Source organism: Heterodontus francisci, chromosome X (genome assembly GCF_036365525.1).
Source record: "Heterodontus francisci isolate sHetFra1 chromosome X, sHetFra1.hap1, whole genome shotgun sequence".
NCBI lineage: Eukaryota > Metazoa > Chordata > Chondrichthyes > Heterodontiformes > Heterodontidae > Heterodontus > Heterodontus francisci.
The window spans coordinates 16,833,919-16,852,237 of NC_090421.1; the positions used below are offsets into that span (position 1 = coordinate 16,833,919).

General features: G+C 37.2%; 1 protein-coding gene across 3 annotated transcripts in view; it reads right to left on the reverse strand.

Annotated features, from left to right (window-relative positions):
* Positions 1–9,846: 9,846 nt before the first annotated feature.
* The window catches only part of LOC137358610 (zinc finger protein 148-like), a 245,868-nt gene continuing 237,395 nt past the window's right edge, over positions 9,847–18,319 (reverse strand). For all 3 annotated transcript variants that reach the window (XM_068024673.1, XM_068024671.1, XM_068024670.1), the window contains one exon: positions 9,847–17,402. In XM_068024673.1, the coding sequence (XP_067880774.1) occupies positions 15,792–17,402 (1,611 nt within the window). In that variant the 3' untranslated portion in view covers positions 9,847–15,791. The remainder of the gene's footprint in view (positions 17,403–18,319) is intronic.

Here is an 18,319-nt window from a genome sequence, read left to right on the forward strand (position 1 = left end):
AGTGAATTGTTTGAAGTGAATCAATGTCAATATCAGGGTCATTATTGGAAGTGAATCAATCTCAATATTAGGGTACTTATTGGAGGTGGATCATTGTCAATATCAGGGTAATTATTGAAGGTGTATCAATGTCAATATCAGGGTAATTATTGGAGTATGAACATCAATATCAGGGTTATTACTGGAGGTATATTAAAGTCAATATTAAGGTAATTACTGGAGGTGAATCAATGTCAATATCAGGGTAATTACTGGAGGTGAATCAATATCAGGGTAATTATTGGAGGTGAGTCAATGTCAACATCAGGGTTCTTACTGGAGGTGAATCAATGTCAATATCAGGGTAATTATTGGAAGTGAATCAATGTCAATATCAGGGTAATTATTGGAGGTGAATCAATGACAATATCAGGGTTATTATTGGAGGTGAATAAATGTCAGTATCAGGGTAATAAATGGAGGTGAATCAATGTCAATACCAGGGTAATTATTGGAGGTAAATCAATATTAGGATCCGGGTAATTATTGGAGGTGAGTCAATGACAATATCAGGGTAATTATTGGAGGTGATTAAATGTCAGTATCAGGGTAATAAATGGAGGTGAATCAATGTCAATACCAGGGTAATTATTGGAGGTAAATCAATATCAATATCAGGGTAATAAATGGAGTTGAATCAATGTCAGTATCAGGGTAATAATTGGAGGTGAATCAATGTCAATATCAGGGTAATAACTGGAGGTGAATCAATGCCAATATCAGGGTAATTATTGGAGGTGGACCATTCTCAATATCAGGGTAATTATTGAAGGTGTATCAATGTCAATATCAGGGTAATTATTGTAGTATGAACATTGATATCAGGCTTATTATTGGAGGAATATTAAAGTCAATATTAAGGTAATTACTGGAGGTGAATCAATATCAGGGTACTTATTGGAGGTGAATCAATGTCAGTGTCAAGGTAAGTATTGGAGGTGAATCAATGTCAATATCAGGGTAATAATTGGAGGTGAATCAAAGTCAATATCAGGGTAATTATTGGGGGTGAATCATTGTCAATATCAGGGTAATTATTGGAGTTGAATCAAAGTCAATATCAGGGTAATTATTGGAGTTGAATCAAAGTCAATATCGGTAATTAGTGGAGGAGTGTCAATATCTGGGTAATTATTGGAGGAGTATCAATGTCAATATCTGGGTAATTATTGGAGCAGTATCAATGTCAATATCTGGGTAATTATTGGAGGTGAATCATTGTCAATATCAGGGTTATTATTGGAAGAGTATGAATGTCACTACCCGGCTAGTTATTGAGGAGAATGAACATCAATATCAGGGTTATTACTGGAGGAGTATCAATGCCAATATCTGGGTAATTATTGGAGGAGTTTCAATGTCAATATCTGGGTAATTATTGGCGCAGTATCAATGTCAATATCTGGGTAATTATTGGAGGTGAATCATTGTCAATATCAGGGTTATTATTGGAAGAGTATGAATGTCACTACCCGGCTAGTTATTGAGGAGAATGAACATCAATATCAGGGTTATTACTGGAGGAGTATCAATGCTAATATCAGGGTAATTATTGGAGGAGTATCAATGTCAATATCTGGGTAATTACTGGAGGAGTATCAATGTCAATATCAGGGTAATTATTGGAGTTGAATCAATCTCAATATCAGGGTACTTATTGGAGGTGAATCAATGTCAATATCAGGGTCATTATTGGAAGTGAATCAATGTCAATATCAGGGTAATTATTTGAAGGTGAATCAATGTCAATATCAGGGTCATTATTGGAAGTGAATCAATGTCAATATCAGGGTACTTATTGGAGGTGAATCAATGTCAATATCAGGGTAATTATTGGAAGTGAATCAATATCAATATCAGGGTACTTATTGGAAGTGAATCAATGTCAATATCAGGGTACTTATTGGAGGTGAATCAATGTCAATATCAGGGTACTTATTGGAAGTGAATCAATATCAATATCAGGGTACTTATTGGAGGTGAATCAATGTCAATATCAGGGTAATTATTGGAAGTGAATTGTTTGAAGTGAATCAATGTCAATATCAGGGTACTTATTGGAGGTGGATCATTGTCAATATCAGGGTAATTATTGAAGGTGTATCAATGTCAATATCAGGGTAATTATTGGAGGTGAATAAATGTCAGTATAAGGGTAATAATTGGAGGTGAATCAATGTCAATACCAGGGTAATTATTGGAGGTAAATCAATGTCAATATCAGGGTTAATAATTGGAGTTGAATCAATGTCAATATCAGGGTAATTATTGGAAGTGAATCAATGTCAATATCAGGGTAATTATTGGAGGTGCATCAATATCAGTATCAGGGTAATTATTGGAGGTGAGTCAATGACAATATCAGGGTAATTATTGGAGGTGAATAAATGTCAGTATCAGGGTAATAAATGGAGGTGAATCAATGTCAATACCAGGGTTAATAATTGGAGTTGAATCAATGTCAATATCAGGGTAATTATTGGAAGTGAATCAATGTCAATATCAGGGTAATTATTGGAGGTGAATCAATATCAGTATCAGGGTAATTATTGGAGGTGAGTCAATGACAATATCAGGGTAATTATTGGAGGTGAATAAATGTCAGTATCAGGGTAATTATTGGAGGTGAATCAATATCAGTATCAGGGTAATTATTGGAGGTGAGTCAATGACAATATCAGGGGAATTATTGGAGTATGAACATTGATATCAGGCTTATTATTGGAGGAATATTAAATTCAATATTAAGGTAATTACTGGAGGTGAATCAATATCAGGGTTAATTATTGGGGGTGAATGAATGTCAATATCAGGGTACTTATTGGAGGTGAATCAATGTCAATATCAGGGTCATTATTGGAAGTGAATCAATGTCAATATCAGGGTCATTATTGGAAGTGAATCAATCTCAATATCAGGGTAATTACTGGAGGTGAGTCAATGTCAACATCAGGGTTCTTACTGGAGGTGAATCAATGTCAATATCAGGGTAATTATTGGAGGTGAATCAATGTGAATATCAGGGTTAATATTGGAGGTGAATCAATATCAGTATAAGGGTAATTATTGGAGGTGAGTCAATGACAATATCAGGGTAATTATTGGAGGTGAATAAATGTCAGTATCAGGGTAATAATTGGAGGTGAATCAATGTCAATACCAGGGTAATTATTGGAGGTAAATCAATGTCAATATCAGGGTTAATAATTGGAGTTGAATCAATGTCAATATCAGGATAATTATTGGAAGTGAATCAATGTCAATATCAGCGTCATTAATTGGAGGTGCATCAATGTCAGTATCAGGGTAATAAATGGAGTTGAATCAATGTCAGTATCAGGGTAATAATTGGAGGTGAATCAATGTCAATATCAGGGTAATAACTGGAGGTGAATCAATGCCAATATCAGGGTAATTATTGGAGGTGGACCATTCTCAATATCAGGGTAATTATTGAAGGTGTATCAATGTCAATATCAGGGTAATTATTGGAGTATGAACATTGATATCAGGCTTATTATTGGAGGAATATTAAAGTCAATATTAAGGTAATTACTGGAGGTGAATCAATATCAGGGTTAATTATTGGGGGTGAATGAATGTCAATATCAGGGTAATTATAGAGGAGTATGAACATCAATATCAGGGTACTTATTGGATGTGAATCAATGTCAGTGTCAAGGTAAGTATTGGAGGTGAATCAATGTCAACATCAGGGTAATAATTGGAGGTGAATCAAAGTCAATATCAGGGTAATTATTGGGGGTGAATCATTGTCAATATCAGGGTAATTATTGGAGTTGAATCAAAGTCAATATCGGTAATTAGTGGAGGAGTGTCAATATCTGGGTAATTATTGGAGGAGTATCAATGTCAATATCTGGGTAATTATTGGAGGAGTATCAATGTCAATATCTGGGTAATTATTGGAGCAGTATCAATGTCAATATCTGGGTAATTATTGGAGGTGAATCATTGTCAATATCAGGGTTATTATTGGAAGAGTATGAATGTCACTACCCGGCTAGTTATTGAAGAGAATGAACATCAATATCAGGGTTATTACTGGAGGAGTATCAATGTCAATATCTGGGTAATTATTGGAGGAGTATCAATGTCAATATCTGGGTAATTATTGGAGGTGAATCATTGTCAATATCAGGGTTATTATTGGAAGCGTATGAATGTCACTACCCGGCTAGTTATTGAGGAGAATGAACATCAATATCAGGGTTATTACTGGAGGAGTATCAATGCTAATATCAGGGTAATTATTGGAGGAGTATCAATGTCAATATCTGGGTAATTACTGAAGGAGTATCAATGTCAATATCAGGGTAATTACTGGAGTTGAATCAATGTCCATATCAGGGTAATTATTTGGAGGTGAATCAATGTCAATATCAGGATAATTATTTGGAGGTGAATCAATGTCAATATCAGGGTACTTATTGGAGGTGAATCAATGTCAATATCAGGGTCATTATTGGAAGTGAATCAATGTCAATATCAGGGTAATTATTTGGAGGTGAATCAATGTCAATATCAGGGTCATTATTGGAAGTGAATCAATGTCAATATCAGGGTAATTATTGGAGGTGAATCAATGTCAATATCAGGGTAATTATTGGAAGTGAATCAATATCAATATCAGGGTACTTATTGGAAGTGAATCAATGTCAATATCAGGGTACTTATTGGAGGTGAATCAATGTCAATATCAGGGTAATTATTGGAAGTGAATCAATATCAATATCAGGGTACTTATTGGAAGTGAATCAATGTCAATATCAGGGTAATTATTGGAAGTGAATTGTTTGAAGTGAATCAATGTCAATATCAGGGTACTTATTGGAGGTGGATCATTGTCAATATCAGGGTAATTATTGGAAGTGAATCAATATCAATATCAGGGTACTTATTGGAAGTGAATCAATGTCAATATCAGGGTACTTATTGGAGGTGAATCAATGTCAATATCAGGGTAATTATTGGAAGTGAATCAATATCAATATCAGGGTACTTATTGGAAGTGAATCAATGTCAATATCAGGGTAATTATTGGAAGTGAATTGTTTGAAGTGAATCAATGTCAATATCAGGGTACTTATTGGAGGTGGATCATTGTCAATATCAGGGTAATTATTGAAGGTGCATCAATGTCAATATCAGGGTAATTATTGGAGTATGAACATCAATATCAGGGTTATTACTGGAGGAATATTAAAGGCAATATTAAGGTCATTACTGGAGGTGGATCATTGTCAATATCAGGGTAATTATTGGAGGAAATCAATGTCAATATAAGGGTAATTATTGGAGGCGAATCAATGTCAACATCAGGGTTCTTACTGGAGGTGAATCAATGTCAATATCAAGGTAATTATTGGAGGTGAATCAATGTCAATATCAGGGTACTTATTGGAAGTGAATCAATATCAATATCAGGGTACTTATTGGAAGTGAATCAATGTCAATATCAGGATAATTATTGGAAGTGAATCAATGACAATATCAGGGTAATTATTGGAGGTGAATAAATGTCAGTATCAGGGTAATTAATGGAGGTGAGTCAATGTCAATATCAGGGTAATTATTAGAGATGAATCAAAGTCAATATCAGGGTAATTATTGGAAGTGAATCAATCTCAATATCAGGGTAATTATTAGAGATGAATCAATGTCAATATCAGGGTAATTATTGGAAGTGAATCAATGTCAATATCAGGGTAATTATTTGGAGGTGAATCAATGTCAATATCAGGGTCATTATTGGAAGTGAATCAATGTCAATATCAGGGTACTTATTGGAGGTGAATCAATGTCAATATCAGGGTAATTATTGGAGGTGAATCAATGTCAATATCAGGGTACTTATTGGAGGTGAATCAATGTCAATATCAGGGTCATTATTGGAAGTGAATCAATGTCAATATCAGGGTACTTATTGGAGGTGAATCAATGTCAATATCAGGGTAATTATTGGAGGTGAATCAATGTCAATATCAGGGTAATTATTAGAGATGAATCAAAGTCAATATCAGGGTAATTATTGGAAGTGAATCAATCTCAATATCAGGGTAATTATTAGAGATGAATCAATGTCAATATCAGGGTAATTATTGGAAGTGAATCAATGTCAATATCAGGGTAATTATTTGGAGGTGAATCAATGTCAATATCAGGGTCATTATTGGAAGTGAATCAATGTCAATATCAGGGTACTTATTGGAGGTGAATCAATGTCAATATCAGGGTAATTATTGGAGGTGAATCAATGTCAATATCAGGGTACTTATTGGAGGTGAATCAATGTCAATATCAGGGTCATTATTGGAAGTGAATCAATGTCAATATCAGGGTACTTATTGGAGGTGAATCAATGTCAATATCAGGGTAATTATTGGAGGTGAATCAATGTGAATATCAGGGTTATTATTGGAGGTGAATCAATATCAGTATCAGGGTAATTATTGGAGGTGAGTCAATGACAATATCAGGGTAATTATTGGAGGTAAATCAATGTCAATATCAGGGTTAATAATTGGAGTTGAATCAATGTCAATATCAGGGTAATTATTGGAAGTGAATCAATGTCAATACCAGGGTAATTATTGGAGGTGAGTCAATGACAATATCAGGGTAATTATTGGAGGTGAGTCAATGACAATATCAGGGTAATTATTGGAGTATGAACATTGATATAAGGCTTATTATTGGAGGAATATTAAATTCTATATTAAGGTAATTACTGGAGGTGAATCAATATCAGGGTTAATTATTGGGGGTGAATGAATGTCAATATCAGGGTAATTATGGAGGAGTATGAACATCAATATCAGGGTACTTATTGGAGGTGAATCAATGTCAGTATCAGGTTAATAACTGGAGCTGAATCAATATCAATATCAGGGTACTTATTGGAGGTGAATCAATGTCAATACCAGGGTCATTATTGGAAGTGAATCAATGTCAATATCAGGGTAATTATTGGAAGTGAATTGTTTGAAGTGAATCAATGTCAATATCAGGGTCATTATTGGAAGTGAATCAATCTCAATATTAGGGTACTTATTGGAAGTGAATCAATGTCAATATCAGGGTCATTATTGGAGGTGGATCATTGTCAATATCAGGGTAATTATTGAAGGTGTATCAATGTCAATATCAGGGTAATTATTGGAGTATGAACATCAATATCAGGGTTATTACTGGAGGAATATTAAAGTCAATATTAAGGTAATTACTGGAGGTGAATCAATGTCAATATCAGGGTAATTACTGGAGGTGAATCAATATCAGTATCAGGGTAATTATTGGAGGTGAGTCAATGTCAACATCAGGGTTCTTACTGGAGGTGAATCAATGTCAACATCAGGGTAATTATTGGAAGTGAATCAATGACAATATCAGGGTAATTATTGGAGGTGAATAAATGTCAGTATCAGGGTTAATAATTGGAGTTGAATCAATGTCAATATCAGGATAATTATTGGAAGTGAATCAATGTCAATATCAGCGTCATTAATTGGAGGTGCATCAATGTCAGTATCAGGGTAATAAATGGAGTTGAATCAATGTCAGTATCAGTGTAATAATTGGAGGTGAATCAATGTCAATATCAGGGTAATAAATGGAGGTGAATCAATGCCAATATCAGGGTAATTATTGGAGGTGGACCATTCTCAATATCAGGGTAATTATTGAAGGTGTATCAATGTCAATATCAGGGTAATTATTGGAGTATGAACATTGATATCAGGCTTATTATTGGAGGAATATTAAAGTCAATATTAAGGTAATTACTGGAGGTGAATCAATATCAGGGTTAATTATTGGGGGTGAATGAATGTCAATATCAGGGTAATTATAGAGGAGTATGAACATCAATATCAGGGTACTTATTGGAGGTGAATCAATGTCAGTGTCAAGGTAAGTATTGGAGGTGAATCAATGTCAACATCAGGGTAATAATTGGAGGTGAATCAAAGTCAATATCAGGGTAATTATTGGGGGTGAATCATTGTCAATATCAGGGTAATTATAGGAGTTGAATCAAAGTCAATATCGGTAATTAGTGGAGGAGTGTCAATATCTGGGTAATTATTGGAGGTGAATCATTGTCAATATCAGGGTTATTATTGGAAGAGTATGAATGTCACTACCCGGCTAGTTATTGAGGAGAATGAACATCAATATCAGGGTTATTACTGGAGGAGTATCAATGTCAATATCTGGGTAGTTATTGGAGGAGATTCAATGTCAATATCTGGGTAATTATTGGAGGTGAATCATTGTCAATATCAGGGTTATTATTGGAAGAGTATGAATGTCACTACCTGGCTAGTTATTGAGGAGAATGAACATCAATATCAGGGTTATTACTGGAGGAGTATCAATGCTAATATCAGGGTAATTATTGGAGGAGTATCAATGTCAATATCTGGGTAATTACTGGAGGTGTATCAATGTCAATATCAGGGTAATTATTGGAGTTGAATCAATGTCCATATCAGGGTAATTATTTGGAGGTGAATCAATGTCAATATCAGGGTCATTATTTGGAGGTGAATCAATGTCAATATCAGGGTCATTATTGGAAGTGAATCAATGTCAATATCAGGGTACTTATTGGAGGTGAATCAATGTCAATATCAGGGTAATTATTGGAAGTGAATCAATATCAATATCAGGGTACTTATTGGAAGTGAATCAATGTCAATATCAGGGTACTTATTGGAGGTGAATCAATGTCAATATCAGGGTAATTATTGGAAGTGAATTGTTTGAAGTGAATCAATGTCAATATCAGGGTACTTATTGGAGGTGGATCATTGTCAATATCAGGGTAATTATTGAAGGTGTATCAATGTCAATATCAGGGTAATTATTGGAGTATGAACATCAATATCAGGGTTATTACTGGAGGAATATTAAAGGCAATATTAAGGTCATTACTGGAGGTGGATCATTGTCAATATCAGGGTAATTATTGGAGGAAATCAATGTCAATATCAGGGTAATTATTGGAGGCGAATCCATGTCGACATCAGGGTTCTTACTGGAGGTGAATCAATGTCAATATCAGGGTAATTATTGGAGGTGAATCAATGTCAATATCAGGGTAATTATTGGAGGTGAATCAATATCAGTATCAGGGCAATAAATGGAGGTGAATCAATGTCAATACCAGGGTAATTATTGGAAGTGAATCAATGTCAATATCAAGGTTAATAATTGGAGTTGAATCAATGTCAATATCAGGGTAATTATTGGAAGTGAATCAATGTCAATATCAGGGTCATTAATTGGAGGTGAATCAGTGACAATATCAGGGTAATTATTGGAGGTGAATAAATGTCAGTATCAGGGTAATTAATGGAGGTGAATCAATGTCAGTATCAGGGTAATTATTAGAGATGAATCAAAGTCAATATCAGGGTAATTAGTGGAGGAGTGTCAATATCTGGGTAATTACTGGAGGTGTATCAATGTCAATATCAGGGTAATTATTGGAGTTGAATCAATGTCCATATCAGGGTAATTATTTGGAGGTGAATCAATGTCAATATCAGGGTAATTATTTGGAGGTGAATCAATGTCAATATCAGGGTCATTATTGGAAGTGAATCAATGTCAATATCAGGGTAATTATTGGAAGTGAATTGTTTGAAGTGAATCAATGTCAATATCAGGGTACTTATTGGAGGTGAATCAATGTCAATATCAGGGTCATTATTGGAAGTGAATCAATGTCAATATCAGGGTAATTATTTGGAGGTGAATCAATGTCAATATCAGGGTAATTATTGGAGGTGAATCAATGTCAATATCAGGGTCATTATTGGAAGTGAATCAATGTCAATATCAGGGTACTTATTGGAGGTGAATCAATGTCAGTATCAGGGTAATTATTGGAAGAGAATTGTTTGAAGTGAATCAATGTCAATATCAGGGTACTTATTGAAGGTGTATCAATGTCAATATCAGGGTAATTATTGGAGTATGAACATCAATATCAGGGTTATTACTGGAGGAATATTAAAGGCAATATTAAGGTCATTACTGGAGGTGGAAAATTGTCAATATCAGGGTAATTATTGGAGGAAATCAATGTCAATATAAGGGTAATTATTGGAGGCGAATCCATGTCGACATCAGGGTTCTTACTGGAGGTGAATCAATGTCAATATCAGGGTAATTATTGGAAGTGAATCAATGTCAATCTCAGGGTTAATAATTGGAGTTGAATCAATGTCAATATCAGGGTAATTATTGGAAGTGAATCAATGTCAATATCAGGGTCATTAATTGGAGGTGAATCAGTGACAATATCAGGGTAATTATTGGAGGTGAATAAATGTCAGTATCAGGGTAATTAATGGAGGTGAATCAATGTCAGTATCAGGGTAATTATTAGAGATGAATCAAAGTCAATATCAGGGTAATTAGTGGAGGAGTGTCAATATCTGGGTAATTATTGGAGGAGTATCAATGTCAATATCTGGGTAATTATTGGAGGAGTATCATTGTCAATATCTGGGTAATTATTGGAGCAGTATCAATGTCACTACCCGGCTAGTTATTGAGGAGAATGAACATCAATATCAGGGTTATTACTGGAGGAGTATCAATGCTAATATCAGGGTAATTATTGGAGGAGTATCAATGTCAATCTCTGGGTAATTATTGGAGGAGCATCAATGTCAATATCTGGGTAATTATTGGAGGTGAATCATTGTCAATATCAGGGTTATTATTGGAAGAGTATGAGTGTCACTACGCGGCTAGTTATTGAGGAGAATGAACATCAATATCAGGGTAATTATTGGAGGAGTATCAATGTCAATATCAGGGTACTTATTGGAGGTGAATCAATGGCAATATCAGGTCAATAATTGGAGGTGAATCCATGTCAATATCTGGATAATTATTGGAGGTGAATCAATGTCAGTATCAGGGTAATTATAGGAGGAAATCAGTGTCAATATCAGGGTACTTATTGGAGGTGAATCAATGAAAATATCAGGTCAATAATTGGAGGTGATTCCATGTCAATATCTGGATAATTATTGGAGGTGAATCAAAGTCAATATCAGGGTAATTATTGGGGGTGAATGAATGTCAATATCAGAGTAATTATAGAGGAGTATGAACATCAATATCAGGGTACTTATTGGAGCTGAATCAATGTCAATATCAGGGTAATTATTGGAGGTGAATCAATGTCAATAGCAGGGTAATTATTGGAAGTGAATCAATGTCAATATCAGGATAATTAATTGGAGGTGCATCTGTGTCGATATCAGGGTAATTAATTGGAGGTGAATCAATGTCAGTATCAGGGTAATTATTGGGGGTGAATGAATGTCAATATCAGGGTTATTTTCGAGGAGTATGAACATCAATATCAGGGTAATTATTGGAGTTGAATCAAAGTCAATATCAGGGTAATTAGTGGAGGTGAATCAATGTCAATATCAGGGTAATTATTGGAGCAGTATCAATAGCAATGTCAATATCTGGGTAATTATTGGAGGAGAATGAACATCAATATCAGGGTTATTACTGGAGGAGTATCAATGCTAATATCAGGGTAATTATTGGAGGTGAATCAATGTCAATGTCAGGGTAATTAACGGAGGTGAATCAATGTCAGTATCAGGCTAATTATTGGAGGTCAATCAATGTCAATATCCGGGTAATTCTTGGAGGAGTATGAACATCAATATCAGGGTTATTATTGGAGGAGTATCTCAGTCAATATAAGGGTAATTATTGGAACTGGATCAATGGCAGTGCTGAGGCAAGGACTGGAGATGTATCAATTCCAATACCAGACTAATTATTGGAGGAGGATCCTCTCCAATATCAGGGCTGTTAACCGAGTGTATGTATGCCTATAAGGGGTGAAATTATTAGAGGAGTGTCAATGCCAATATCCGGGTAATTATTGGAGGAGTATCCATCCAATACCAGGGTAATTGTTGGAGGGGTATCAATGCCAATATCTGGGTAATTATTGGAGGAGTATCCATCCAATACCAGGGTAATTGTTGGAGGGGTATCAATGCCAATATCTGGGTAATTATTGGAATGCGCCAATGTCATTATCAGGGTAATTATTCAAGGGATATCCATGGCAATAGCAGGGTAATTATTGGAGCTGGATCAATGGCACTGTTGAGGAAAGGATTGGATGAGTATCAATTCTGATATCAGACTAATTGTTGGAGGAGCATCTTCTCCAATATCAGGGCTGTTAACGGAGTGTGTGTACGCCAGTAAGGGGGGAAATTATTAGAGGAGTGCCAATGCCAATATCTGGGCAATTACTGGAGAAGTATCCATGCCAATAGCAGGGTAATTATTGGAGGGGTATCATTGTCAATATCAGGGTAACTATTGGAATGCACCAATGTTAATATCAGGGTAATTATTCAAGGGGTATCCATGGCACTATCAGGGTAATTATTGACAGGGTATCAATGCTAATATCAGGGTAACTATTGGAGCGGTAGCAAGACCAATATCGGGGAAATTATTAGAAAGTGTTAATGGAAACATCTGGATAATTATTGGAGCAATATCACTGCCAATATCAGTGTAATTATTGCCGGGGTATCAGTTCAATATCATTACTCCTTTATTCAAAAAGAGAGGGAGACAGAAAGCAGGAAACTACAGGCCAATTAGCTTAACATCTGTTTTAGGGAAAATGTTAGAAGCTATTATTAAAGCTGTTATAGCAGGGCACTTAGAAAAATTCAAGGTAATCAGGCAGTCAACATAGTTTTGTGAAAAAGGAAATCATGTTTAACCAATTTATTAGAGTTCTTTGACGAAGTAACATGTGCTGTGGATAAAGGGGAACCAGTGGCTGTATTGTACTTAGATTTCCAGAAGGCATTTGATAAGGTGCCACATCAAAGGTTATTGCGGAAAATAAAAGCTCATGATGTAGGGGGTACCATATTTGCATGAATAGAAGATTGGCTAGCTAACAGGAAACAGAGTAGGCATTGTTGGCCAGGGGCTGCAAGAAATACAGAATCAGTTACAAACTGCTGGGATTGTTTGACCTGTAGTAACCTGGAGCTCGGACACTGGCCTGTGCTGGTAAAAACCAGTTTGAACTAATTACTTTTTGAGACAAGACAAAGGATCGATCACAGGAAAACAGCCTTATTTGGACACGGTGTGATACCGGGGTCTTTGGGCCTGGGCCAATTAAGAGATGTGAACAAGGTGAGCAGGCTTAAGCCAATCGGAAAGACACAGCTCAGATTTGGAGAGATAAGAGGGAGGATAAGAAGACAGCTTGTTGGGCATAGAGCCAGCGAAGACTCCGGAGATCAACCATCGTGGAAGTGGAAGACCCTGCGTGAGCAACGCGGCGACGATGTAGGAGAGAGAGAGAACGGAACGCCTGGCCAGCGTTAACTCTCCCTTTTTCGGGTATCATCCTTAGTTTTCTGTGACTCGGTCAGGGAAAGGTCAGAGGAACCTAGTGGGTGCTTATGAATTCTAGCTAGTTTTGTTATTAACTGTATAACTCAGTTGGAGTTGCATGCTTTTGTCTAACTAAGTGTATAAGCCTTATTCTTACATTGTACAACAAGGTGAATAAAGTAAATTGATAGTTAAAGAAAGGACTGAGTTTCCTCCTCTTTGTACTAAGCCATTAACTGTAGCTGTGGATTAAGCTGGAGGGTGGCTCTCTTGTAACCCGATATCCCAAACACTCAGCCTGAGCCTGAATTAAGAGGACTTCAGTCCCACGTGACGGCCAGGATCAAGTGGGTATAGGGAATAAAGGGGACAAGGGGGAGTTGACTCTGCGCCACGGTTTACAGCATAAATGGGTCATTTTTGGTTGGCAAGATGTAATGAGTGGTGTGCCACAGGGCTCAGTGCTGGGGCCTCAACTTTTTACAATTTATATAAATGACTTGGATGAAGGGACTGAAGGTATGGTTGCTAAATTTGCTGATAACACAACGATAGATAGGAAAGTAAGTTGTGAGGAGGACAAAAGATCTGGCAAATGGAGAATAATGTAGGAAAATGTGAATTTGTCCATTTTGGCAGGAAGAATAAAAATGAAGCATATTATCTAAATGGTGAGAGATTGCAGAGCTCTGAGATGCAGAGGGATCTGGGTATCCTAGTGCGTGAATTGCAAAAAGTTAGTATGCAGGTTCAGCAAGTAATTAGGAAAGCTAATAGAATGTTATCGTTAATTGTGAGGGGAATTGAATACAAAAGTAAGGAGGTTATGCTTCAGTTATACAGGGCATTGGTGAGACTACGTCTGGAGAACTGTGTACAGTATTGGTCTCCTTATATAAGGAAGGGCGTAAAGGCAATTATTGCAGTGCATCAATGTCAATATTAGGGTAATTATTGGAGGGGTATCAGGGATCAGGGTATCGGGGATAAGGTAAAGTAGAAAAAATTATTTCAACATGGCAGGCGAGTTGGTAAATGGATAGCATAAATTTAGGATAATCACCAAAACAGAAAGGGAGAGGCCATGAGAATTTTAAAGTGCTGGGACAGGCAAGATGGGTTGAATAGCCTCCTACGATTCTTTTATTGATTCAGTATCAGGGTAATCACTGGAATTGTACCAATGACAGTTTCAGGGTAATTAATGGATAAATGTTTGTATTGGTAAAAGGGGTATGGTAGCATAATGGTTATTTTATTCGACTAGTAATCCAATGGCCTGGACTAATGATCCAGAGACATGAGTTCAAATCTCAACACGGCAGCTCGGGAATTTAAATTCAATTGATTAAACAAAATCTGGAATAAAAATCTAGTGTCAGTAATGGTGACCATGTAACTACTGGATTGTTACAAAAAAACATCTTGTTCACTAATGCCCTTTAGGGAAGGGAATTTGTATCCTTACCCGGTCTGGCCTACATGTGACTCCAGATCCACAGCAATGTGGTTAACTCTTAACTGCCCTCTGAAATGGCCCAGTCAGCCACTCCACTGTATTCAAGAAGGCAGCTCACCATCAACTTTTTAAAAGCAATTGGGGATGAGCAATAAATGCTGCCTTACCAGGATACCTACACCCCATGAACAGATTAAAAAAGTGGGGCAATTAATGTATTTGCATCAATGTCAGTAATCAAGGTATTTACTGGAAATGTATAATGTGTGTATCAGGGTAATTAGCACGTGATTAAATGGGGGTAGTACTGTGGTAATTATTAGATCTGTATAAATGCTAGTACCAGGGCAATTATTTGAACTGTACATATACTGTACCGAGGTAATTATGGATCTGTATTATTGCCAGTATCCGAGTAATTATTTGATCCGTTGAAATGCCATTATCCAGGTAATTACTGCAACTGAATAAATGCCAGTTTTGGTGTAATTATTTGACCTGTATTAATGCCAATCTCAGGGTTATTTTGCTATCAGCTCTCTTTACTGGTGAACAAATATTTCTGATGAGTACATAAAGCAGAAATAGAGAGAGCTTGGAGAGAGGCATGCGCAGACAAGATCTGTATCCCCTTTCTGTGCCAGACTGCAAACAAGTATCAGTGGAGAAGGGAAAATATGCAGCAGTACTGGACTCCAAAAAACCCTCCTGGTAAAACCACTAATATTTTTTCTCTAAATATTAAAAAAAAAATGTTTGATATAGTTTTCTTTGTTGAGCAATTCAAAAACAGAAATGCATTTTAATTTATCATGATCCCAAGTTTCATGACCAAATCATTTCACCTAAAGGCTTGGCCTCCTGTGGCATCTGGTGAGGCACTCATTTGATCCCTGCCCTCTGGCACATTTACCAAAGAAAACTCTGAGAAGTCTGAGTTGCCCTGTCGGACCCTTAGGTTCACCTGTCCACTGGCACTGTCGTTGAACGACGGGGTAATTTCTCCTCCAGTAGCTGAGAACCTAGAGTCTGGACCAAATGTGTCCATTTGGTGATTGTGGTGAGCTGTTGATTCCTCTCGCTTCTTCTGTGTGTTAACCTGCTCTATGAAATCTGGCGGTGTAGAGATGCTGTTGCTGCTAGTTACAGCTGGTATGAAAGCAAAGGGATGCTGGGATTCACCAGTTAATAAACTGTACTGTGACTTCTGTAATGGTAACCTCAAAGGGGAACCCACTTCAGGTCTGAAGCCATGCTGGGTAACCATGGTGGCAAAAACCTGTCGCTCTAGTGTAGAAAACAGAGGCTGCACCTGAAGGCTTCCAGTTAGGGGGTGAGTTTCAGTCTCATATGCAAGTCCTTGCTCGGCTGAGTAGCTGTCATTGTGGCAAGTCCTTTCCAGAGCTTGTTGAAGGAACTTTGAATATTCATGGAGCATGTTACAGTTGTCCGTGGCTGCTGGCTGGGAACTCTCACTGACTCGCTCTGATGGAGGCACGTTAGTGATATCTGTAGAGCTCACAGTTATATTTGAAGTCACTTGGGTATCACTGACAGAGAACGGAACCTGCCCATTTGCCTTGTTGGTGTAGTGGTCCAACAGAGTCTGCAAAACTTCGTCAGGAATTCCACTTTTGTCCTGACTGCTTTTCGGCTCAGTGTTACTGGGCTGCACCAACATAGATGTGCCACCACTGTTTTCTCCAACATTAGCGGTGACTGCCTGTGTTACAACTGGTTGGGTTGGGATCTGGCCCACAGTTAAGGCATACTCTCTGTTGGTGCTGCTAGTCCCTTGCAAGAATCGCTTCTTCTTTACAAACTGCATTGCATCATCATAGTTGCTGTTGCTGCCTCCTTGTTTGCGTGAAGCATCTTGACCCTGATCAGCATTATGACCCTCAATGGCCAGGAGGTCGGGGTTGTCTACCATAGCGTAAGTATATTTGTTGACCTTCGTGGCATCAAAGTTGGCAGAAACAGGCGATGTCTGATTCAACTCTTCTGCTGGCTTTTGATTTTTCTTTGAGCTTATCTTCTTCAAAACAAGCTTTGGTGGAGGCAGGTTCATCTGATTCGGATATGTTTCCCCTAGGTGATCATTACAGTGTGAAGAATGTGCGATCACAAGTGAGCACTGCTCCACTTTATACTCATCCTTCACCTTCAAGTTGCTGGTGTAATATTCTACACAATCTCCCTTATCCATCTTAACCTCTGCTGGGTTACCAGTCTCCTCTTTATCAGTGGTCGCCAATGCCGGCTTCTCTGCAGTTTTGACCTTTTTCCTTGGAATGATGATGTCTTTTGGGGGTGACAGGAACCTGTTTTCTGCATTGATTGTGAGTATAATTGGCTCAGTTTTCACAGCTGTATTTTTGCCAGGAGCTTTCCCTTGATTTTCATGGCACATTCTTCTGTGTTTAAGCAAACGATCAGTTCTAGAAAAATACTGCAAGGAAACGCATTAGAGAGAATTAATAAGTCATTATTGTTTATTCGTTTATGATTAAAGCAATAATGGACAAGAAGGCGTGCATTGATTGTGGTCATTAGTATGTTAAAGACAGACTGGACATGAGGCAAAGCTAAAAATTGACCCAGCATGTTCTAAAACCTACACAATTTCACACCCTTCAACTACAGACATTGGTTGTGGAGTCATGCGTTTTTGAATGTCAGTTGTTTCTGATTCCATTTTATAACAGCAGATGTGCAACAATGACAATTTCTGAGATGTAGTAAGATTAGTTTAGTGGCCAATTATAACTGTCCCCCCCCCCCCCCCAGGATGGGAAATAGGTGGTAATGTATAGGATACAAGAAATGCTGGAAATACTCAGCAGGTCTGGCAGCATCTGTGGAGAGAGAAGCAGAGTTAACGTTTAGGGTTAGTGACCCTTCTTCGGAACTGGCAAATGTTAGAAATGTCAAAGGTTATAAGCAAGTAAAGCGGGGGTGGGGCAAGAGATAACAAAGGAGAAGGTGTAGATTGGACGAGGCCACAGAATAGCTGACCAAAAGGTCATGGAGCAAAGGCAAACAATATGTTAATGGTGTGTTGAAAGACAAAGCATGAGTACAGATAGGGTGTTAACGGACTGATTGAATGGCAGCAAGTACAAACATGAAAAAAAAACAGTGGGTAAGCAAACTGAACAAACTAAGATGAAATGAAATAAACATACAAAAAAAAAAGTAAAATATCAAAAATAACTAAAAATAAAAGTAAAATGGGGGGCCCGTCATGTTCTGAAATTATTGAGCTCAATGTTCAGTCCGGCAGGCTGTAGTGTGCCTAATCGGTAAATGAGATGCTGTTCCTCGAGTTTGTGTTGATGTTCACTGGAACACTGCAGCGAGCCCAGG